This window comes from Lonchura striata, chromosome 2 (assembly GCF_046129695.1).
Source record: "Lonchura striata isolate bLonStr1 chromosome 2, bLonStr1.mat, whole genome shotgun sequence".
Taxonomy (NCBI): Eukaryota; Metazoa; Chordata; class Aves; order Passeriformes; family Estrildidae; genus Lonchura; species Lonchura striata.
This window is the reverse complement of record NC_134604.1, coordinates 110,540,253-110,564,355: the sequence shown is the minus strand read 5'-3', so window position 1 is coordinate 110,564,355 and position 24,103 is coordinate 110,540,253. Positions and strand designations below refer to the sequence as shown.

The 24,103-nt window shown below is 39.6% G+C and overlaps 1 protein-coding gene across 1 annotated transcript in view; it reads left to right on the top strand.

The window, feature by feature from the left end:
• The window catches only part of LOC110474874 (amine oxidase [flavin-containing] B), a 50,149-nt gene that overhangs the window by 20,018 nt on the left and 6,028 nt on the right, over positions 1 to 24,103 (top strand). Inside the window, exons 4-13 of the mRNA XM_021538643.2 lie at positions 9,432 to 9,536; positions 10,286 to 10,377; positions 13,655 to 13,796; positions 15,054 to 15,203; positions 15,858 to 16,017; positions 16,746 to 16,842; positions 17,592 to 17,645; positions 21,577 to 21,634; positions 22,540 to 22,637; positions 23,730 to 23,841. Coding sequence (XP_021394318.1) covers positions 9,432 to 9,536; positions 10,286 to 10,377; positions 13,655 to 13,796; positions 15,054 to 15,203; positions 15,858 to 16,017; positions 16,746 to 16,842; positions 17,592 to 17,645; positions 21,577 to 21,634; positions 22,540 to 22,637; positions 23,730 to 23,841 — 1,068 coding nt within the window. The remainder of the gene's footprint in view (positions 1 to 9,431; positions 9,537 to 10,285; positions 10,378 to 13,654; positions 13,797 to 15,053; positions 15,204 to 15,857; positions 16,018 to 16,745; positions 16,843 to 17,591; positions 17,646 to 21,576; positions 21,635 to 22,539; positions 22,638 to 23,729; positions 23,842 to 24,103) is intronic.

Below are 24,103 nucleotides of genomic sequence, written 5' to 3'. Positions count from 1 at the left end.
TTGAAGAATTACTCACAGTTAAATAATCAGAATGTGAGCACTATGTAATAAACATATGCACTGGCTAAATTTTTAGCATTTCATGTATCTTCAACACATTCCTTGCAGGTTTTTGAGCCATGGGACTTGTCCATGGTTTCCCTGAAAATGAACAGTGCTTGTGTGCTCCTTGAAATCTAGGCAGTGCTCCCAAGTTGTAGATTCAAACTACACAAAAGGCCGTGTTCCCTGTGTGAATTTGAATTCACATGCTGACCCAAGCTTTGTGACTGTGGTCAAATGTAGTTAAATTCTGGACCACAAAATTATCTGAGCCCAAAGAGGCAATGAAACCTAAAGGTTTTAATTCTTCTTTTGCTGCACAAAAATCAGGCATCACAGTGCATCTTGTAAAATCAGTCGCTGTTTTTACTTATACCCAAAGGCAAAATAAAGCCTTTCATAGTTAATTAAATTCATTTTAGAGGCTTTTTAATACAAGTAATATATGCAGCTTCTTTGTACTACAAAATTAAAAGAATTCATTTTGTTGATCTCTGGGTGGGTCTTTGCTAATTAGGCTTTACTAACTTGATTGGGTTGCATGGTTCTTTTCTCCTTTAATCTTTTTTAATGCTAGGTTCTATTGTGAGATTATTTTTGGTCTTGCTTATATTACGTGTGATATCTTCACAGAAACTCAAAATTATGTTTCTTGCCCTACATTTTTTTATTTTCCCTCCACTTGTTAAGCAGCCTTTTCCATGGTCTTTGAAAAGAGATTAGTATGTTCTTTTCATTTTTGTAAATAGTGGTTCATCAGCCTTAGTGAGAAAATTAGTATAGCTCTGTAAGTAATATTTTGTAGGCAAATTGCTGCCTGAACACCATTGATTTTTCAATAGCCTAACTGAAATTAGGTTCATAAATCCAGATTTCAGAAGCAAAAGCAGAACTGCCTGAGAGGTCGTCATCTCCTAACACTTCTCCCAGTGGACAGGTAGGCAGATGTAAAATCTGTGAAAATGCTTCTTAAAATCAGATAACAGCTACCCAGGAGAGGATTCAGGGTCCTACCTTAGATATGCAAATTTGCAACTTTTGCAAATAGTGGTGTTTATTTTCCTCACCAAAATGACAGCTTTTGTCTTTTAAAAAAGAAAGCTAAGAGCATATAGTCATGGTAACTTTTACCATGTAACAGTATCTGGAAAGCCTGAACTATGAAAAAGTGCCAATTATTGTGGGGGTTTAATTAACAAATTTTTATTGTTAATTCAACTGTACTTCAATCCTGTGGAGTCTCATTAGCTGTGCCAACTTTCTGCATTTTAAAACACGAATTTACCATATTTTCAGTTGTAATGCAGGTTCATTCTCCAGGATAACTGTGGAACTGGTTTACTCTGCTATCCTAAATCTCTGTGAGGAAACATTTCTTTATGTGAATGTCTTGCCCAGTGAATGTTTTTACATGATTGCTTCATGTGCTGTGAGGATGATCCACTCTTTGTCCAGCTGTGGTGCCAACTGAACATCCTCTGATCCTATTTTCTGCCAGATCTTTTTATGGGATAATGCCATTGATGCTTCCTGCAAATTCCATATTATAAGAAATGGTAGAAACACTTGTTCCTTCTAATCTCTGTGTTGTCTCAGGGCATGCTGTGACTAGTGCCAACAGCTGGCTGAGGTAGCTGGCTATTTTCACAGCCTGTTGCACCTGAAATATTCCCCATGTGGTTATAATTGGGCTGTTTCTTTAGCACCAAAAAGGCCCCATTGCCATCCTGGGGGTCTTTGAGGTTAAGATATTGGAGGAAACATGAAACATCCCCTCCCCAGTCACTGGAAGAGTTCTTGACAGTGACTTGCCACCACATCATTATCTCAATTAAGTTCCCTGTAAGAGGATGGAGTTTCCTCATGCTCATCCCTCTGCCAGCAGCACTGCCTGGAGGTGTCTGGATGCATGACATGCCCACTTGAAGTTTGGCACCACTTTCATACTAAGATAAATAATTGACAGCTCTGGAGAGAGTGATAATGTGAACCCTGCCTGCAGCACCTCATGCAGGTGAATATTTAATCCTATGCACACAATACTTTTAACCAGCACCCCAAATTTGCACTGATTTTGCCAGGTTACCAACTGATCTACAGTAGACTTGCAGAATAAAATTTTACAGCCCTCTTGAGTGTCACTCATTTTCATCAGTATTGTGCTTATTAAAATGCACTTTGCAGTGGTCTTGTTCATTAATTAGAAATACGATGGTCATGTTGTATTGGGATTTAATTAACAGCTGGATAAGTGACTGCTGTGTCTAAAGCTACAGAATTTAGTGGTGTTTTTTCTGTGATATAAGCACTGAAGCTAGGCAATATGATTTATTTAAGCTGCTCACCTGCCTTGTCTGCAAGTCTAAGGGCAGTATCTTCTGGCATAGTCTGTAGTATAGAACGTAACTGCTAAAATGCATTTTTGAATGACTGGATAAAAGTGCTTTCATTTTTCTTTGTATGTCTCAATTTGAGTGAAGTGAGAGAATGGAAAGATTGTGGACACAGTAGCTATCAGTTTAAATGAGGTGAAATAGTCTTGTGTCTTTTGTTTTCTCTCCTTTTTGGTGACAATTTGTGAACAAGAGCTGAAAAGAAAACATCTGAATGTTGAAGAAGCTGGGCATCTGGTGTCTTGAAAAGGAAACCAAGTAAATTCAAAGACACTTAAATTGCTGCAGGGCCTTGATAGTGTCATGTGTCATTACTGGAACACTGATCTATGTTCCTTTAACATTTTACTGGAGAGGAGGATGCAGACATTCCTGCCACAAGATGCTGTGTCATTATCACGCTCACTTGTAGCTTCAAAAGTGAGTCTGAGGTTGACCAGGCTCAAATTGGTGAAAGCATCTTCCAGAAGGGATGTCCTCCAGTTGGAGAATGAAGAGCAGCTTTTGGCAGGAGTATAGGAAAAGCTGGATTTGTTTGGTCTCAGTAGACCTGCCCTGTAAGTAGAGGGGCATCTTCCCTTTTCTCCATTTTCTATTTGCAAAAAGAAATCTTCTAATTAGGACTTTTTAAATGAAAATATAGATATTTGTATTAAAGCAGCTTAAAAGAAGCAATTATGGACAGCAAATCTGCAAAGTGACCTCTGTCAAGGGGGGCTGTAAAGCGAGGTCTTGCAAAGGGTATTTATTGATCAGGAAGATTGAATGGAAGGCTGGAAGCTGTGATCTAATGGTAGCATGAGGATGAAAGCAGTAAGAAAAATGAACTGTGAATAAAGTATGCATTTCTTAATTAAATTTGAGGGGAAAAAAAAATCTTCCTGAGTCTTAGCTTTTCCAGACTCCACAGTCAGTTCACGAGGAGACAAGGCAAAGGACTCATGCTCCCACCTAGATTATTTAATTGAGGCTGCTGGGAGAAAAGATTCAGTTGCATCTGATTGTAGAACTGATTTTGTTTTACTTGAGAAGCTGATTAATGTCTACAGTAAAACAGGATAAGGGAAATGTATATTTAATACTGGAACAACTGGCTGAGCATATTGGGTTTCACATGGCTGTAAAATTTTATGTAAGCTTTCATACTTTTAGTGACCCCAAGGTCACATTCTACATAAACCCAGTGTTCTAGCTGTGGGACAGTGTGTCTACTCTGTTGTGTTGTGGTTAAATGCTCTTTTAAAGGCTTTCTTTCAAATGAATCCCCACTTTTCTTTTGTTTTCATTTTCATGCCCCACTTATCTGTTTTTAAAAGGGAAGGAAAATTTTTCTTAAGACTAATTCTAGAAATACTGAATAGTTTTCAACTGATTTTATCCATTTCGTTGACTGGTTTAATTTAGGTGTTGAAAGCCACATACAAGCTCAGTATCCAAGAGTATTTAGAAATAAAGTCCCTATAAATCTGTGCTTCATAAGATATGTTAATGTTTTTTCTAAAGGTGTTTTTCAGTGTCTGAAAGCAAAAAAAAATCTCATTCTAGTAGGAAGGAGAGTTGGTTAATTATTTTCAGAGCTGATTGGAACAAATAATTATGTATATATGTAGTTATATATAGACTTTAAATTCAGAACAGATCCTCAAGATCCTCAGTTTCACTTTCCATATCACTTTGGTGGTGTTTCTCTAATTCTGTTTTTTTTCAAGTATGACAAGTATTTAACAGATTTCATGACCAGTGCAGCAGAGTAAAGATGGACTTTATTTCCATAATAAAACAGAAATAAGTTGGTCCCAATTAGCTCCTTTCCTTTTCAGAATGCATATTTCAAGCCACTGTGTCTGGCTTTGCAACACTTAAAATGGAATTAGTTTTCTTAATGAATTCCCAAGATGTGTTGGCATCCACAGCTGATGAAGTCAAATTACATATTGAAAGATATTTGGCAAATATTTTGGCTTATCTTAATGTTCTAGCTTTGCATCATCAGTTATAAGGCTTTATTTTTTTTTCTGCTGCAGTTATGTTTTCTAACCTACAGATTTTACTACCTTTAGAATATCTCTCAGTATAGTAACCAGGTGAGCATTTGAGATCCTGAACAGTTTTGCAATGAAGGGAGCTTTATTGAAGCTCTGCTCTGTTACAGTTTCTAAGTAGCTTGTAAAATCCCTCTAATTTTGGTCCAGCTACTTGCCATTTTTAAATTGATAATTATGATTATACAAGAGGCTTAGTCTCAAAAACATCTTGTTAGATGTTATAAATTAAAAACAAAAAAATCCAAACAAACAAAAAAAAAAACCAAAACAGCAAACAAACACGGCCCCCCCCCAAAAAAAAAAAAACAACCAAAAAGTATCCCCCCCAAAAAACAAACCAAAATTATACTTTTCCATAAGGCAGCAGATTAGAAACAAGCATCTGAGACAGGAACAGAGTTACAGCCTGAAGTGATGCTTTTCTGTTTCTGATTTTCCTTGTCACAGCTTGGGATCTTATGACTCCTAAGCTTTGTATGAATGACATTTCTGGGATTTTAAACGGAGAAAACAGGGGCTGTGTGCTGTACCAGTGCTGGGAATCAGCAGAGGGCACTACGTGCCAATAAACCTGTGTGGCTGTGAATGAACATGCAGCGTGACAGTCTTGGTGAAGTGAGCATCAGTTAGTCCAAGGTTTAGATGGTTTAGCTGAGGGGAATATCTGTGCTCAGCGAGAGCTGACTTTATTTATAAAATGTTTATTCTGTGCTATGAAAAATGCATGGATCATTGTCACCAGGGGCTTCAGTTCACAGTGCTGCATCTCACTCTGGCACTACCTGGGTCTATAATGTTTAGGGGACCCTGAAGTTGTCCTGGGCCTGCAAAAGCAGGTTTTCTCCTGAGAATCCCACTCTGCATTGAGATACTGATATTTCCTGGCAGTCCTTTCTCAGCCAAGCATTTTCTCACTGTCACCTTCACAGGAGAAGGCATGTGAGATCTGGTCCCTGTGCCCCCCTGAGTGCTGGGGCTGATAGTCAAGGGGCTACTGATATTCAGTTGTCATTTTATGGGATTTTCCCCCCTGTAATAACCCATTTCTTACGTCAGCTATTTGAACTGAAACAGACCTGATATATATAGAAATCTTATTTCTGCACGACTTACGTAGGTCCAAATGTTGGTTGACGTGAAGCAGATGGCTGAGGAAAATCTAGTGGGAATTGTAAAGTTTGTGACAAACATTGGGTTTCTCATTTCCCTACTGGTTTATTCCTGGGACAGCTGGGTTGCATGAGTTTCCTCCCTTTAATTTCATCTTCTTCAGTGAGCTTTAGCCCCCACTGCACCAGCAGCCTTTGTGAGCAGCAAGTGGTCCCTGCAATGGCTGGTAGATCTGAAAGTGCTGATGCTGCTGCTGTGGCTTTTTTTGGAGCATTACAAGTGGCATCATAAAACCATGTCTAAAATTTTATATGCAAATAAAAAAGGGTAAGAAATACTTCTGAGCATCATAGAACTGGTGTTGAAATACCATGTCAAATGATTGGAAGGGATGGTTATTGTTGGTGGTTTTATACAGCTCTGATTTAGTTATAAAAACCTTTGAAAAGGAAATGTTTTGTGCATCTTGGGGCATGCAAGTTCCTTGTTATTCTTTAGAGATTACACACCACCAGGAGGCACAGAGAATGCTATTCCCAGCAAATAAGCAAATTTTGCCTAACTATCAAAAAGGTTTTTGTGTTTGCAGAAATGCAAATTTAGCACAAGGGAAGCTGAAATGTTTTGGTTTGTTGGTAACTACTCGGAGCCATCTGTAGTCTTTCTTTGCTGCTGCTAATTTTGTTTCTGTGTAGAGCCTAGTCTGGCAGTCTCTTCTCAAACAAAATTCTGATTGACAGCTCCTGGAGTTTTGTTTGTGAAAAAATAAGGATCAGGCCTTAGGAGCTCTTGAAAGTAACTTTCAGAGGAAACTTGCTAACTTTGATGGCTGTTTTTATTTCTTTCAGGTAGAAGTTTGTTCAGGTGCTTTATGAGACTTCCCACCCCAGATTCCTACACAAGAGACATACCCAAGGTTTTGCTTTTGGCAGTTCAAAGCAGTGAAATAGAAGAACAGTAAGACAGAAAGATAGTTTGTGTGTCTCTTAGCCGTGTGCTCATGAGGAAGCACCGCAGGGAATTCACAAGACTTGAGTTAACTCAGAGGGGATAACTGGCTAAGGGTTGCCTCTGGCAGGCCAGGAAGCTCAGAACAAAATCAATAATTAGAATAACCCATTTTGATGCTGTCCTGGTTTTCTTGAGCACAGCAGTATGTTTGTTTCATAAACCTACATTTGGGAAATAGATAAATTTTGAAACCAAACTGGTAAGCTCTGGCTTTGGAATACTTAAAGGATGCTGACACTAATGAAGGCTCCAAAGTGCAGAAGAAGCCACAGTAAAACTGACTTTTTGAGCCATAGGGCCAGTTATGGTATTTTAATGTGCCCCAAATGTCTAACAGATAATTTCCAGCATGGTTGAGATGTTATCACGTGGACAGGAAAGCACTTGGTCTGAGAGGTTTTGCTCTTCTCTCCCAGCCCTTTGGCAGCCAAGTATGAACTGATGTGTGTCCCAGTATAAATTGATTCCATGTGAAGAGACTCCATAGTAATACCCAGATGTTCATGCTGGCACTGCATGCCTCTGATGAAGAAAACTTTTTCTGTTCATCTCCATCTACAGGGATATATTTTCCTGATTCCAGATTTTGTTTTCCTGATTCCAGTATTTTCATACAGTTGGGTACAAAATATGTAGAAATGCACTTTGATTTCCTGCTGAATGAAAAAATAAAGACCACGCTCCATTTTCTGGGTGAACTTGTGCCATAATGTCCATCCTTAAATTGGAAATGCTAGGTTTAGTGGAAGGTTTTCAACTTGGTGCCGTGGCACATGAAGTGACTGGAGATCTATTCTGGCTGTGACAAAACTTCTGATTGAAAACTTCTAAAAATTTGATTTTGGCATTATAAAAAGCATAATTTATCCTCCAAAGCACTGTGGAATTAAATTGTTGCCTTGTAGCTACTTATTGTCTGTTTACCAAAGAATTAAATTCTTTCATCTCCATTTTGCTTTCTTCCTAATTTTCATTGCCTTGGTGTTTTTGACAAGGATTCCATTAGGGTCTTCTGTCCATAAAGACTAGGTGAAAAACCAGTTTCTTCTTCACTTTCGCTGACCTGTTTGAGATTTTTGTAAACTAATTTTCTCTTATTCATAGATTTGATATTTTTCTTACTGATTTTTGAGTATCTTTCTCTTTGAATTGAAAGTCCTCAAAGTTATTAGCCAAAGTTATATCTCATTTCAAAGTTATATCTCATTTTGTTATTTCTAGACCAAGTTTTGAGTGCTTCAGGATTCCTTTGTGCCCTTTTACTGTATCTTCTGGTGCTTGCAGACAACTGCAGATTTGAATAATTTGCTCTCTGTCCCTTCTTTCACAGTATTAATAAAGAGGCTAAATCAAATCAGGCCTGACATTTCTTTGAGTAAGTGGTCTTTGGATATTTCTTTTCAAAAAGACACTGTTGTTGTTACCTGGTTATAAATATTGAATTTGGTGCAGTATGATTTTGTTAAGCCAGTGTAAATACTTTATTAATGATGGATTGGTGTGGCACTGTATCAAATATCTGTAAAAATTAGTACTTCTACTGTTTGACATTCATGCTCACACAGTGCACACTTAAATACAAATACAATATGAATTAATATATATTTAATATAAATTAATATAAAATTTGAAAAATAAGCTGTGGCCTGCAATATGGCTTTTATTATTTGTATATCTTATGGACTCCTGAATTCATTGTGAAAAAACAACACCCAGATAATGCTAATGAGCCTTTCTTTGTGAATTTTTAAAGCTATTAGGCTGCCATTCATATAGTCAGCCAGGGAAATCCCATGTAAATAAAACAGCTCTACAGATTTCACATTGTCTTCCACTCTTAATTAAGCTAGACTTTCTGAACATCTAGTAATGGAGATTTAGATACAAAAAAATCTGACTATTAAATATGTAATGATGTAATTAGGACATAGATAATGGTAACACTGTCCCACTCTGTAATTTACAGCTAGGGCTCTTGGGCTGGAAGTGTAAGTCTCATCTGTAAATGCTACATTTTCTGCTGTGCTGGTAATTTTTAGGTTAGCTGGGACTTTTTTTTTCCCCAGGAAGGTCTCTGAGCTATGATTTAGCATATAATAAAGTTTACCACAACTACTTTTGTCTGATTTTGAAAGGAAAAAAAACCCCAAACTGCTAAATGCAATTAACAGTCAAGTGTTTTCATGAACAACTAGGAGGGAAAATTTAAATAAATAAATAAATAAAATAAACAAATATATATATATATACAGACACATATGTACTTTTTAATAGCAAATAGTCAATTTTTCAACTCAGTCAAACAATTCTGTTTCATCTCATTTTTTTGGTCTGATATTAGTGGCTCTACTGCAGGGTGTTAATTTGGTTGCCCAGAATTACCAAATGTGAAGCTTTGAAGGAAAAGTATCAGTTCTGCACTGGCTTGCTAAAGTCTGACTTGCTACTTCAGCTGTGTATCACACTAAGTTGAATGTGCAAAAAAACAGGAATAGCAGAATAATCCCCTAGAGCTGGTTTCCACAATCATGTTCAGGCAACCTTTGAGTATCTCCAAGGATGGATACTTCTCTGGGCAATTTGTTCAAGTGCTCAGGCACCCTCATGGTGAAAAAGCATTTCCTGAAGTTCAGAAGGAACCTCCTGGGTTTTTTTCCTGTGTCCTGCACACACAGATAGTGACCCATCAGAAGCTGCCACTTGGATTGATTAAATTTGTGCTTTTTGTGAACATTTAACCTTTTGGCGCCGCTTCCCACGCATGGAACCCATGATTATGGTTATCTTTTGGGGTTTTTAATGATGTTTTTGTTTGGTTTTTATCTTTTAGGGTAAATCTTACACTTTTAAAGGCCCATTCCCTCCTATGTGGAATCCCTTGGCCTACCTGGACTACAACAACCTATGGAGGACCATGGATGAAATGGGAAAGGAGGTATGGCATGAGCATTGCAGCTGAGTTGGCTCAGCTTGTCTCCATGAGGGAAGGAATTAGAGTGCAGACAGACAAAGCTGCTCTGCCTTGAGCAAACCCAGTGCTGGCAAGAGCAGCCACCCATTTTGGTACCCACTGATGGCCAGAGCTCATCTGAGAGTGGCCACCTGGGAAGCTCTTCTGAATCCCGTGCTGCTGAGGCTGTCTGCATGCATCCCTTGGTTTTTCTGGAATATCAAGGTTTATGTCTGTGATTGATATTTACCACTTTTCCTGATGATTTGGTATGTAATATTTTAAGAGGCTTGCAAAACTCAAACATCTGTCTTTTTCTACCCTGAAATTCAGCTTGTCTAGAATTCATTCTTGTCTTGTTCTAGTTTTTTCCCAGTTTTCCATTGACTGAGCTACAAAATTTAGAAGACATTGCTCTTACTTGTCTAGATAAATGTGAGAGATATGGAATAACTTGGAGACATTTCTTAACTCTAAAACTGTTCTCTATTTTTCAGTCTAAAAGAAGAAAGAATAATGTTAAAACAAGCAAACAAACAAATCCCTTCCCCCAAAAGTATTCTCTGTTAAAACAAGCAAACAAACAAATCCCTTCCCCCAGAAGCATTCTCTGTTAAGTTTAGTGTTACTTGCCAGAAATTTGCAGGCTGAATTAGCATTTAAAGACAAGTTTATTTGTATTTCTCTGCCATTCATTCACTAGCTGATAAATGCTGTTATTTATGTCTCCTTAGATTCCCAATGAAGCTCCATGGAAAGCTCCACGTGCAGAAGAATGGGACAAAATGACTATGCAAGATTTCATAGATAAAATATGCTGGACAAAGTAAGAAACTTTTTAATGTGAAATATAATGGCTTATATTTATATCTTTCAGAGCTCCAAATAAGCATTACTACTTTGCAAACAGATATAGCTATCACTAAAATACAGCCCTTTTAAAGAACAGGGGTGAGAAAGTTGTGTAATAATGGGCCACAACACCTGTCAGCACACTCAGTAGATTCTGTTACATTTCTCTAACTTTTTAGACAAAAATAAAAAGAAAAAGAAATACATTTGGGAAAGGGATCTTTCTGAAGAGATGGATGGTACTCTAATCTGTTATGTGCACTTTCCTGCTCTTTACTGTGTGTTTAGCCTTTCAGAGAAAAATGTTATGGTTACAGCAGGTTTTTGAATCAAACTCTTGATGGGACAACACACATTTATTCTGTGCTGGACCAGCTGATTTTACCAAAGTGCTATAAATATAACATTTGTCTTTCAGTGGCACTAAATCACTTTAGAACTCATCATTCTATTGTTTAGCTGTAGCACTATATACCACCTAGGGAAACTGAAAATGCTTTCTGTTTTTATGTATACATCAAAGCAATTTTTCTTTACTTGCCATTCAACAGCAGTTTGATTGTTTTTCTTTTTACTGTAGGGAAAAAAAAAATCCCATTAATCCTGGTTGCTGTGGAGCAGATTGATTTCTACAGCAACCTTTTCAGAATTGCTGAGTATCTGACACGTGGCTGCTGTGAGCTGGAGCTTGGTGAAGAAACCTGTTAGTGCCCACTAGGACTGGTGCTGTCATTGACATTTTTATGGGGCATTTTTATGGCTTCAGGCAGCCCCTAGAGAGCAACATGGCCTTTGTTGCTCGTGTTGGGCCTGTTGGAGTGAGTCCAGGTGAGGCCACAAAGATGATCTGAGGGCTGGAGCACCTCTGCTGTGAAGATGGGCTGAGAGGATTGTTCAGCCTGGAGAAGAGAAGGCTCCAGAGAGACTTTATAGCACCTTCCAGTGCCTAAAGGGGCTACAGGAGAGCTGGAGAGGGACTGTGAACAAGGACATTAGTAATAGGAGAAGGGGTTCTGGCTTTACACTGACAGAGGGCAGGGTTAAATTTGGTATTTGGAAGACTTTTTTTACCATGAGGTGATAAGGCATTGTCACAGGTTGCCCAGAGAAGCTGTGGCTGCCCCATCCAGAGAAGTGTCCAAGGGCAGGCTGGAAGCCACCTGGTCTAGTGGAAAGTGTCTCTGCTCATGACAGGGAGGTTGGAACTGGAAGTGATAAAGGACACTTTAAATTCTTTCACAATTCTGCAGTTCTGTGATTGTTAATGGACAACAGGCTGTTGTCCAAAAACTTGGAATCTTCATCTTGGGTTCATGGTTTTGCTTTCACAAGAGTGACAATTGCACAGGAGCATATAGAAAGCCTTTCTCATTTGTACCATGGTCCATATTGAGTAAAACCAAATGGAAATGTGTGCTGACAGCTGTGCTGGCCCTCTGAGCCTTGGACAGGGTGAGGAACTGTGCAAGTGAGCAAAACACCACACACTGGTGCTCACTCAACATCCAATAGCTCCTGTGACCACAGTCATGTTTTTTCCAGCTCTGATGGAATAAGATTTGACATTTTACCTGAATGTTGGCGTAAACTGAAGATGCTTTTCAGATTTTATATGTGCATCTTGGCTTGATTTGCTCTGTTTGTTCAAGACTGAGGTAGCAGGCTGCAGAAACATCCCACCCTGGAAGGTAATGATCCAGAAGGGCAATCTTCTACTCTTTCCTCTTAGCTAACAGACTGTACAAGTTTGCTTTTTGCTAGAGCTGCATGCTGGAAATATCCTGAGTGCTTTTGGTTGAAATCATACTGCCATTTCTAGATAAAACATCAGGAATTGAAAAGCAATGGGAGAAGGTGGCAGAATCTGGTAGAATGTAATCACCATGCAATAGCATCTGCTTCTAAAGTATTAATAAATACATATACATTAAGCAAAATATCTTACAGAGTTGGTAGGATTTTACAGTATGTGTTTATACAGATTAAAAACTTATTAAAAAGTCCTGTATTATTTTGCACTGTCAAAAATGAATTCACAATGCATCCATATTTCAGAATATGGACCAGCTTTGTACTTGAGTGGGACTTGGCAATTTTAGAAAGGAAAGAAAATTCCTTTTTCTGTAGAGATCTAGTGTTCTTTGAAACAGTATGTTAAAGTTTTTTTTTTTTTTTTTAAGTTTGAAGACTTAAAAAAAAAAAGAAAGAAGCAACCAGAAATGGATTCTGCACTGGGTTTGATGCCTTGCATATGAAGTATCTATAGAATCTTCATCCCTCTTAGTTACAATGCAGTTAAACTGAAAATCTCCTAGTCCTATCCATGTCTCTTTAAATTCCTCCTTAGACTGAAGGCAGAGGGAAGTGTTTACTTATAACAGGAGGAATATTTCCCTGAGTCTAAATTAATCCTCTGTCTTACTGCACCCCAAAATCTTGCACAGGCTTATACAGTAATTTACAGTAGAGCTGCTATGAAAGAACAGCTTACAGAACATAAAGCAGTGATCTCTTTTCAGACACAGATCAATTTTCTATTTCTGTGTTCATTGCCACTGGATACCAGGACACTGTTTAAAATACTGAGTTGAGCTACCAAAAGTGTCCTTTCTTTTTTCTTGCCAGACTCTGGCATGAATTTTGTCATTTCTGCTATGGCTTCCTACTTACATTTCTTTCCTTGTTGTGTTCCAGCTGCAAAACTCCCTGAGCAGAGGATTGGACAGTGAATGGATGCTGAGCAATCCAGCGACCTTAGAGAATTATCTTAGAAAAGACCTCTAACTTTTTTTATGATGGGTTTTGAATAATCTTTGTGCTGTGTTCTTGAGGGAACAAGCATTCAGCAGAAGCAAACAGGGATGTAGATCTGGATTGTAACCCAGGAACAGAGGACAGTGTGGTTTTGGAGTCCAGTGAAGACAGGAGGGCTTGCTGTGCTTAATCCTGAAGCTAGGATGACAGGCTAACTTTGCATTAATAGCATAAAATGATATAATCTTGGGCTTTGTCTCTCTGTGTCCTAATTTTTTTGGCGTACAGGAGTGTTTTGTTAACATTTTTTTTCAGGAATACTTGAAAAATGTTGCATAAAAGGAATTGATAATTCCTTACTTCAGCTGATATTAAGGAATTCTTTGCCCCCACAGTGAAAGAAAAGGTTGCCAAAGAGAGGCTCCTGCCTACTCAAGAGCAATCTTGTCAGCATTATCCTGTTTTTAAATTAACTAGTTTCCTTTTCTTTGTTGCAGAGCTGCCAAGAGTTTTGCAACTCTCTTTGTGAATGTGGATGTCACTTCTGAACCCCACGAGGTCTCTGCCCTTTGGTTTTTGTGGTACGTGAAGCAGTGTGGGGGCACAGCTCGAATATTCTCAACAACCAACGGGGGCCAGGTACTGTCAGCCATCACCTCCTGCAGCTCCTGGCAGGCCTTGCTTTAATTTCCTTCTTTTGCTGGTTTATTTTAGTCCAGAGACAACCATGACTTTTGAGCAGTAGCACACTGATAACTAGTTGTATTAATTTACTCCTTAATATGGATCTTGTGAAACTAGTGTTGAAGATTGCTCCCTACTGATGGCATTGCCCCCAGGGATCAGAAGATTTGTATCTGGCTCTTTTTTGGATACAGATTAAAGCATTTGCTTTGCTTATTCTCATTGAAAAGATAAAATTTTACTTATGCTTATTTTTGTTGCAAGGCTGAAGCCATCCTAAGCATTGCAGAAGCACTTAATGGAGATGGCAATGTCAGCTTCAAGTTAATACTAAAAATGTAGCCTTGAGCTGGGTTCCTAAGATGCACATTTCCAAGCATTAACAACATTAAGATTTTAAAATCAGTCTAAAGAAAATGAACACTCCTGCTTAAATATGGTATTGCTGTGAAATGTTTGCAATCTGGTACATTAGAACTGATTCTGCATTTGAAGAAAGTAAAGACTCTGTTAATGGTCTTCTACTTGAGAAGTGCAAATTTCATTAATTGTGTTAGAAATGGATATATTTATAGAAATGCGAGTTATTTAATCATAAACAAAAATGAAAATACATTAACCATATTGAAATGCATAAATATGAATAGATAAGCAATTACTATAGGTAATTTAAGTTAAATATGTTTAATTAAATATGATTTGAATTCTGTTTTATGTTAGAGATTATTTCAGTTTAAGTTGGGTTGAATTATATAGTGCAGCAGACATTTTTGATGTGAGCTATGTGACTTCTTACACCTTCTTATTTATTATGAAGATCAAGTTTCCTCCTTCTGATACACAGAGCTCTACAGGGATGAGTAAGCTCAGAGAAAGGTTTGAAGGTTTAAGCACTTTTCAGAAGTCTTGCTGATTCACAGGCCTGTAGAATCTTTTTGGAGACCACATTTGGGGAAGGGATTTTCTTACAAGGTTACAATTACTTTTAGTTTTGACTAGAGGTCAAATGGTGGTCAAATGTGGGAAGGATTTGAGAAGCTGATGGAAAAAGAAAGTAAAATAGGTGCATTTACAGTTGAGACTGCAAAAATTCCCAAAAATGGTTCGATAACAATGGAAGAAGGAGGTTTATTTTGAACGCTGAGAGAAATGCTTGCCGTGGTACATGTTCCACAAGCACTGCTCTGCTGAGCTGTCTTTTCTGTGTTTCAGGAGAGGAAGTTTGTCGGGGGCTCTGGGCAGATCAGTGAGAGGATGATGGAGCGCCTGGGCGGGCGGGTGAGGCTGCGGAAGCCGGTGGTGCGCATCGACCAGTCCGGGGACGGCGTCGTCGTGGAGACCCTGGACCATGAGATATATGAGGTAATGGCACGTCCAGGAAGAAATCCTTAGTGGTGGGATGGGTGGCTACAAAACCTTTGTCTTTTCCTTTTTGGACTTCTCCAAAGTTCTGTACAAAATACAGCAGAGATTTCAGTGGCTATGACAGAAAGTCGCACGTTCCCATTGTCTTGAAGTAACAGCAGTGTAGGAGCTTTAAAGTGCTGCCTAAAATCAAAGTGTGGATTCAAACTTTTCCTTTCCTGGCATTTCTTTGTGTTCAGTTACCTTCTGAATTAGAGGGCAATTGTAAGGTGTAAAATACAATTTAGCAACAAACTTTGAGTGAAAAACACTGCAAGTTTTGCTTCCAAGTTGTAACAGAGGAGTCCAGATGGAAGGGAGACCAGTGGACTCTTAGAGCACAGTGCTTTCTTTTAAACATCAGGGGAAGGGCAGCTGCCCATCATTTGAACAGATGGCTGTTTATGTAATGCTTGCTTGTTATTCAATGAGCAGCATTTTATGAGGGTTTAGTTTTGCAATTCTTATGCTAAATGCCAGAACTGCTCCACAAGATACACCCTGCAGCCTCCCCAGATGTCCTCCAAGACTGTTAGAGCAGTACTAGAGCAGTACCTACTTGGGCTGAAGTAGGGGAGAATGTATTTGGCTTATGGCTAATTTCTTTTCCAGTGCAAATATGTGATCAGTGCCATTCCCCCAGCTCTTTGTTTGAAGATTCATTTCAACCCACCTTTACCCCCAATGAGAAACCAGCTCATCAACAGAATCCCCATGGGCTCAGTCATCAAGTGTATTGTGTACTACAAGGAAACTTTCTGGAGGAAGAAAGGTATTGCATTTTAATGGAAAGGAATATTAGTGATAGAGAGAGGGAAGAGAATACCTGGCAACAGAACAGACTCTTTGTTCAGAGCATGCTAAAGCTTAGAAGGAGACTTCATATTCTTCTATGCCTTTTTTGCCTTCCCCTGTGAGAGAAACTAGAGAGATCACTTGGGAGGAGAGGGTGGGTGAGGGAGTGAAAAAAGGAGGGAGTCATGAAGGGAGAATTCATGCCTGTTGCTTATTGCCTTGGTTGTTCTGTTGTACTCTCCTTGAGTGGCACCTGGGTATGGGATGAGTTTCTCACTTGTGCAGGGTTGTAAAGGTACAAGTGATGTGTGATGGAAGGGTCTGCAAAAATTCTGCTTCCTGGATGGACTGGCCAGCATTAATTGAAAATGTCTGCACACAGACATCCCCAGCTGGGCTAGTCATCCTGGGCTCCTCTCACATGCTGAATGCTTCCATCATGACTCCTCTTTTGGAATTCACTGAATCCAAGGCAAACTGCAATGCAGTAACACCCACTTCTCATTATTTGCTATAATGAGCCCACATCTGTTTGCCTACAAATATCATCCACCCCCTACCTTTGTAAATGAACTTGAGAGTTCTGGATTCTGTCAGGTTCTGGCTGTTAGTCTTGGGATGGATGAGCAGGAGGTGACTGAGCATTTTACAACTTTTTGTTTTGATTCATGGGTCATGGTTGCTTTTCCATCTTGTTCTTCCCAGGGTATTGTGGTACCATGATCATTGAAGATGAGGAAGCTGCAATTGGTCTAACACTTGATGACACTAAGCCTGATGGCAGCTTTCCTGCCATAATAGGGTAAGAGACAAATAAAGCATCTTGTCTAGTTAATGCTTTTTATTTTATCTTAGAGGCAACAATTGAAGTGAAAGATGTGATATTTTTGAAAGAAAATACTTTAAAATAATTAAAAGTTGAGTTTCTCAGTGTATGGTAATGTTCTATGATTATTGTACTTCAAAATTTTCCTCTAATTTCATTGCTAACTCAAAAAGTTAAATTCTACTTAACTTTCTACTTTTTATCACTATAATCTTTTGCCTTTGTGTGTGGCAAAGTACAAACTTGGAGAAGACAAAAGGAAAGAGAAGAAAAAAGAGGATAACTGCAAAAATGTAAAGTTTTCTCCAAATATTTCAGTTCTTCAAATTAAAATTTGTTTTCTAGAATTAAATTTTATTTTGTTCTGGTTATTTTAGCAATCAGAGAATATGATCAGTCTTAAAAGTTTTATTAAAAAATTATTTCCAGCTCAATCCCAGGTTTTGTGTCATTGCTATATGCCTTCACCCACGGCTGTATAAAATTAAAGTAATTGGGAAACAGCTCATGCAAATATTCTAACATGAATTTCAAAGTGGTTCATTCCTAAATGAGTCCTGCAAGCAGCAGGTAGAGCTTTATGCAGAAAGGTGAAATGGATGGTTTTATTAGAGACCCTGAAGCTATTACTGTGAATCACAGCATCCCATCATAAGTTATTGGCATTTTAAATAATGCAGGAGATGTAGCAGCATAATGGGAGTAAATTGTTTGTGGTCTTCCAGCTTCATTCTTGCTCGGAAGTGCAGAAGACTGACAGGTCTCACGAAAGAAGAAAGGTAAGTACAAACCATGGAGATCTGTATGGAATTCAAGTAATTTTTTTTTTTTTTATAAGTGACCAAAGCAGGAAAAAAAATGCCCTGATTTGAAAGAAGTTGTCTGTAAGCTTGTGCCGGTAGACAGACATTAAGTGGTTTTGAATGAAGGACCCATGGAATTCCCACATAGCTCCTGCCCTTCGGAAACTCTCTGGTCCTGGTTCTTATTTTCCCACAAGGCTTCTCTGTTTATGTGACTCTTGCTAAGGAACAGCTCTAAGGTGTTCAATATGAAAATATTGTAGATATTCTGCTGGAAAGTGTCCAGGACCAGCCTCCTTCTCCCACTGCTGCCTCCCTGGCTTCCTGCAGGTGCCCTGAGTTCTTGGAAAGTTTGGCAGAAGGGAAAGGTTTGGCCTTTGCATTTGATTTTATCTTTATTTTCTATTCACCCTGGAGGGTCCTTTCAGTGTCTGTAACTTGCAACTTGAACCTGTAGCTGCTATGAGCAAGCTTCAGCATCACAAAGGGATCAGAAAGCTGCCTCCATCTCTGCACCCTCAGTATGGGGAAAAAATGCCCTTCAGGCACAGATGAAGGTCATTTTACTGTCTTGTTGAAACAAATCTCTGCATAGAGTAGTGTTCTTTGGTATATTACTAAAATGGAATTTATAAAGTAAAGATTTTTTATTTTCCATCCCACTGATTCACTGTATCTGATCAAATCAAAGCCACAAGTAGAAACTGTGGATTAGGAGGAGAGCCTTGGTTTGACAGGGAGAAAATACATTTGATTTTAAAATATGATAAAGGAGCAGTGTGTCCAAGTAAACATTTTTACAGTTATAGATGATCTAACTAGAGAAGATGCAGTCACCTCAGTCTGGCAGTCTGGGGATAATGGGTCTAAATGGAGCTGTTTATGTCCCAGTCTTTTCAAAGCCTGGTACCACAGAGCCCTTTGCATTTTGGCAGGAATGGACAAGCACTGAGGCTTTGAGATGGAGACCCAGCAGGTGCCAGATGATAAAAGTCATGTAGGTGTTGTGAAACCCAGTGTGCCCAAAATTTTGATCCATCCTAAACACCAAATGGTGTCTTACATTGTGTGTCAATACTCTCGATACAACTGGGTGTTTGCAGTCCTTGAGAACAGCTGTTCTTGCTATGAAATTAGGGTCTGTCCTGGCTGTTTGCAAGGCACCATCCTTTTCCCTGAGCATTAAAAGCACTGGCACAATTATCTTACTCTGCTGCTGCCAGCAGCCAAGTTTCATACAGGAATTTTGAACTCTTGTCTTTTGTGGACTAAACCTTAGACTAGGCAGGACTTTGCTTTGGCAAAGAGTGGTTAAGGAATGTGCTGGCTGTACCCTGGAGCAGGGCTGCCTCTGGCTCCAGCAATCTTGGCCACAGCCAGAAAAGACAGGAACAGCTCCTGTCCTCCCCAAGAGCACAGCTCTCCTTCCAGTGGAATTTGGGGTCCAGGAGCAGAGCAGAACATGAGCCCAGACCTTCTCCGAGTGTACACTCAGGGTGCAACCAGTTTGTATAATTTAGATGAGGGCTGTGGTGTTGCAGGGAGGGATCTCTTCTGAGCACAGGCTTCTTGTGACACCCTGCAGAGGGTGAACCTTGCTGAGATGCTGTGCTTACCTACCAACACAACCTGGGCTCTCCCTTCATTGTGCTGAGGACAGGGTGAGGGTTTTGGTAATCCTTGGCTATGAAGAGTAGGGTGTAGATAGCTGTGGCAGCTATCCTAAATCATTACTTGGAAGCTGTGGGAGAGGATGGAAATCTTTTTACAGCTAAGCCAGACTAAAGGGAGTAAATTGCACTGCTGCTTCCCAGCTGGTCTTCCCGGGTCAGGTGCCAGTGGTGAGATTGTGCCCTGCCTTTCAGAGCTGTGCAGTGAAGGCTGGAGTAAGAGACCAGGAAAGGAGCTGAGTGTCTGCATGAGCACTTCTTCCACACTGGGCACAGTGTGACTCTCAACAGGAGCCTATCTTGGTAGCTCCAGGCATAACATTCCTCTTATTAGTGCTTATAGCAATTTCACAGCTGAGCACAAAGCTAAGAAATAGGGGTTTACTCACTGCATAGTCTATGTAGTGCTGTTATGTTCCATACTACCATTAAGTCCATTAATAAGAATTTCTTTAAACTTCTCTAGGACAAAAAGTGCATATCTTGCAGAGAGACCATCAAGATGTAAAGATTGCTCTTATTAGGGGTAATGTCCTCAGTGATTGATTTATGTTAATACAACTCAATCCTTTAGAAACTGCTGGTTTGTTTTTTTTTGTTTTGTTTGCTCATTTGGGTTTTCTTGTCAAATAATTCCTTCCAATGTCTACAGTTCTTAAGAGTTTGAAGATGGCTTTCACCTGAAACTTAATATTTTCCTTTGCACAGCTGTCTTTAACTATCTGTGTTTACAATGTACTCAGGACACAGCTGTGAACTGGCACCTCCGTGGAGCCCTGCAGCTGGCCACAAGTGACAATACCTACCTGTCACTGGTGTGCTATTTCCAGGTTCCCTGGAAGGGCTGCAAGTCATTGTGTAAAAAAGACAGGGCACAGGCAGGTCCAGCAGGGTCTTTCTCATCCCTGCCATGGTGCTGGGAGGAGCAGATGGGTCCCAAGGTGATAACTCTCTTTCCTGTGGAGCCCTGTGGTGTTTCTGCTCTGAAAGGAGGAATTGATGGTATTTGTGAGACATCAGCAGAGGCTTGGCTGGATCCTGCTGTTAAAATGGTTTTGTTCTGTTCAGACAACCTCACTTATGGAGAAATTGGGAAATCGCCCTTTTCCTTATGGCTGTTGCTGGATTTGTGTCACCCCTGACTGCAGGGGAATGTTCATATTCATGTCCTGGAGCTCTCTGAACCTTCCTGTCCTGTCACTGCTTCTGGAGCAGGCTGATCCTTGTCCTGTGCCCCAGGGTAAAAGGATGAGGCTGTTTCCTTCCCTCTGCTGCTGCTGGACTTGACACCAGCCAGCAGCAAAACCAGCCCAGGGCCACAGCTCTTCTGAACTGCAGACACCTTCAGTTCCTTGCTCAAGCTCCAACCTGCATGTGAGGACACTTTCAATACCCTTCAAGTCATCCTGTTTCTCTTCATCCTCTTTCCATGGCATTCTTTGAGTTCAGCTGCTCATGGGTATAGCTGGACTCCTGTAGAGCTGAGTTGCTTTTTACAGCAATTATGTGCAGTTTCCTCACATGCTTTTGTAGCTGAAAGAGTACCCCCCATAGTTACATAGCTGGGACTCCAGTGTTTCTGTGCCCACCATGGTTTTTTGTGGAGCACTGGACTTTCTTCCAGAAGTAAATGTCTTTCCAGAGCTGTGTTTGCTTTCTGTAATTGTTGTTTCACCCTGATCTTCTTGCTTTGGGGAATTGATGCAGTGTGGCTAAGAGTAAGACCCAAGGGCTTGTAGGAACAAACATAATTACACTTGGTGTTTGCTACAGAATGAAGTATATTCAATGATTTATAGACTCATAAACTTAAAACACAAGGAAATGTTATATAAACAGAAATAAAGTACTGATTCCCTGAGAGCCGCAGTATATTGAGGCCTGCATCTTTGTAGGAACAAGCTGTAAGTTAGACTGTGTGCCAAGACAAAAGAGTGCAATGCCTTAATTCTTTTCCTGACAGGCTGGAGACCATTTGGGTAATTTGAGTGGTTGGGCTGCTAGAGTTATGTTAAGAGAACAGCTTGCAAAACTGCTGGAAAACCAGCACTTATGCAGCACAGGAGCTCGGGTTATTTCTAGGGATCCAGAGGCTGATGAATTGGGGTGGATCCTAAAAAGCTGGAACCTCAAATTCAAGCAGATACAATACTTGTCTTCTTAGAAGGAGGGTTTATTAGAAGTGATTTGTTTTCTCTTTCCTCACACTGGAGTCTTCTGTTGCTTTTCTCTTGCAGGAAGACGAGGCTGTGTGAGCTCTATGCAAAGGTTCTGGGATCAGAGGAAGCTTTACATGTAAGCACAAAATCTCTGGAAAGGTACCTTTGGGAAAGGTACCTGCTGTGAGAGCTCTTGCTGCCCTCACTAGAGGAGTGGAGAGAAGATTACAGCAAGCCTTTGGTTGGGTTTGACAATGAGGATAAGAACGAGCTTTATGAACATTAATGAAACATCAAAAGGTGTTTTTTTGGGTATATTCTTTCCAGCTCCATGGGTGGGATTCTCAGTGCTTGCCACTATAAATCTCAGCTGCTGTTACACATGACAGGCTTTTTTTGCCCCTCTGTCCATGTTGTGTCTTCTCTCTTACTAGTTAAGATCCACTGCTGCACATGTTGGGTTGTTTTCCTTTTGCTTTTCCCTTGCCTTCTCTTTCTGTAAAGGTAAATGACTGTTAAGATTTGTGTGATCTCACACTTAGATTATATGATGAATGCCACTTTTAAGGACAATTTAGAGAGTTAAAAGTGGCAGATGCCAATCTGGAGAAAACATGATTTTCAACACAATGATATTGTACACAGAACCATGCAAGTGCCACATTTTGCATTTTTAACAGTGTATATTTGTACCCAATGTACACATTACAAGTATTGCAGCTGTATACACTGGGGGTTAATTTTGCTTTACATGGCTCAAAGTATGTGCACAAAGCATAAATTAACATTGACAGATTAAGAGGATTATGCTCTACAATGGCAAGATTAACTATTTTTTTAAACAGTGTATTCCTATTTTTAAAAAATTAGGGCTTACTGTGTTGAGTTAATGCTGCATTAAGAGACTTGTTAAATGTTCTCATCTTGTCAGACGTTGACATGCAACCAATGATAAACTGTTCTCTGCTCTCTCCTCAGTTCTGTTATTAACTTCCTCAAGGCTTTGTCCTTTCCCTGAGTGAATTAATCTCTGTTTTACAGCCCGTGCACTATGAAGAGAAGAACTGGTGTGAAGAGCAGTATTCCGGGGGCTGCTACACAGCCTACTTCCCACCAGGCATAATGACTCAGTATGGAAGGTACAGTGTCTATTTATAGTGGGCTTTGGAGTGCTAAGATAAGACCAAGTTAATAAATATCCTCAGAAAGGATCATCAATCCTCTGTCACTGTTTGCTTCATACCTTTAAGATCACTGGGGGATGTTTTAAACAGATGGGATAACCTTCCACTTGTGTCTGTTGGGCTTTATGATGGATGAGTACAGTATCATTAGGGGCTTTTATCCATTCCTGTTGTTTGATGAGTTCAGCTGAGGAGGTTCTGGGAAGAGAGTTGGGAAGCTTCCATGGTCTGCTTACAAAAATGGCTTCGGGTATTTGAGATCAGTGTAGGCACTTCAAGCACACCTTTAGCTGATGATTTAAAAATACTGACAGAGAGTTAGTTCTTGCCAACAGTGACAGTAATGAGTGATTTCTTTGGACCATTCCTTTCTTTTTAGCAGTGAAAGCTTAATATAGTGATCAGTGTGCCATTGTATACAGTCCTCTCCCACTTAAGTTTTTGCATTAAAATAAAATTTATTAAGAAGAAAAAGACTGGTGATTGGATTAATTCAGACTGGTGATTGGATTTAGATACACAGGTTTTAATTGGTAGAAGAGCTGTATTTTTGAAGTTTAAGTTCTTATAATTTAGAAGTAACTTAGAGCAATAAAGCATTGTAACAAAGAGCTTATGGAGATCTTAGTATTTGAAGCAATGAAAGTTATAATTATTGCAGGTTATGGCAAATATAGAATTAAAACAATGCTTTTTGTTTATTCAAATATTATGGGGATATATTTCAGAATTCTGCCCTGTGCCAGTAATGCCTGGCATTAGTACTTATGTCACAGGCTGGAACTGTGAGATAGTGTAAGTCTCATCCCAAAATAGTTTTCCTCTTCACCTATGAACATGTAAACATTGAAAAAATGTGAACACTGGTGAACACTGTAAGAAATTAAATGCAACCCAGACTCCTCCAGCTCCACTCACCCAGTGCTATTATCTTCAAGTGCTTGCTGTCATTTAAAACACTTTTATTCCAACATACACCCAGGTATTTCAGTTCTTTCCTGATCCAGCTGATGTTTTCCTTTTTCCTTTTTGCTTGTTCCCCTCCAGGATCATTCGGCAGCCCGTTGGCAGGATCTATTTTGCTGGCACAGAGACAGCCACTGAGTGGAGTGGATACATGGAGGGGGCTGTCCAGGCTGGAGAAAGAGCAGCCAGAGAGGTACAGATGCTCAGGGGACACTATAAAATGTCCTGTGGAAAATAAAAGATCTTGTGGTTGGAGGGGAAATGCAAACTGGGTGTTGACAGCTTCAGGTGTTCTGAATTTTTATGCAAATCCCTGCACAGGGGATTGACTTCAAAAAGGATGAAGGTTTTTGCACTTAAATTTGAAATGTCAGGAAGGGCTCTGGCTATTTTGTCAAACTCTCCTCTTGTTTCTAGGATTAAATTGTTTATTCTTTTACAGAGGTCCTAAATTC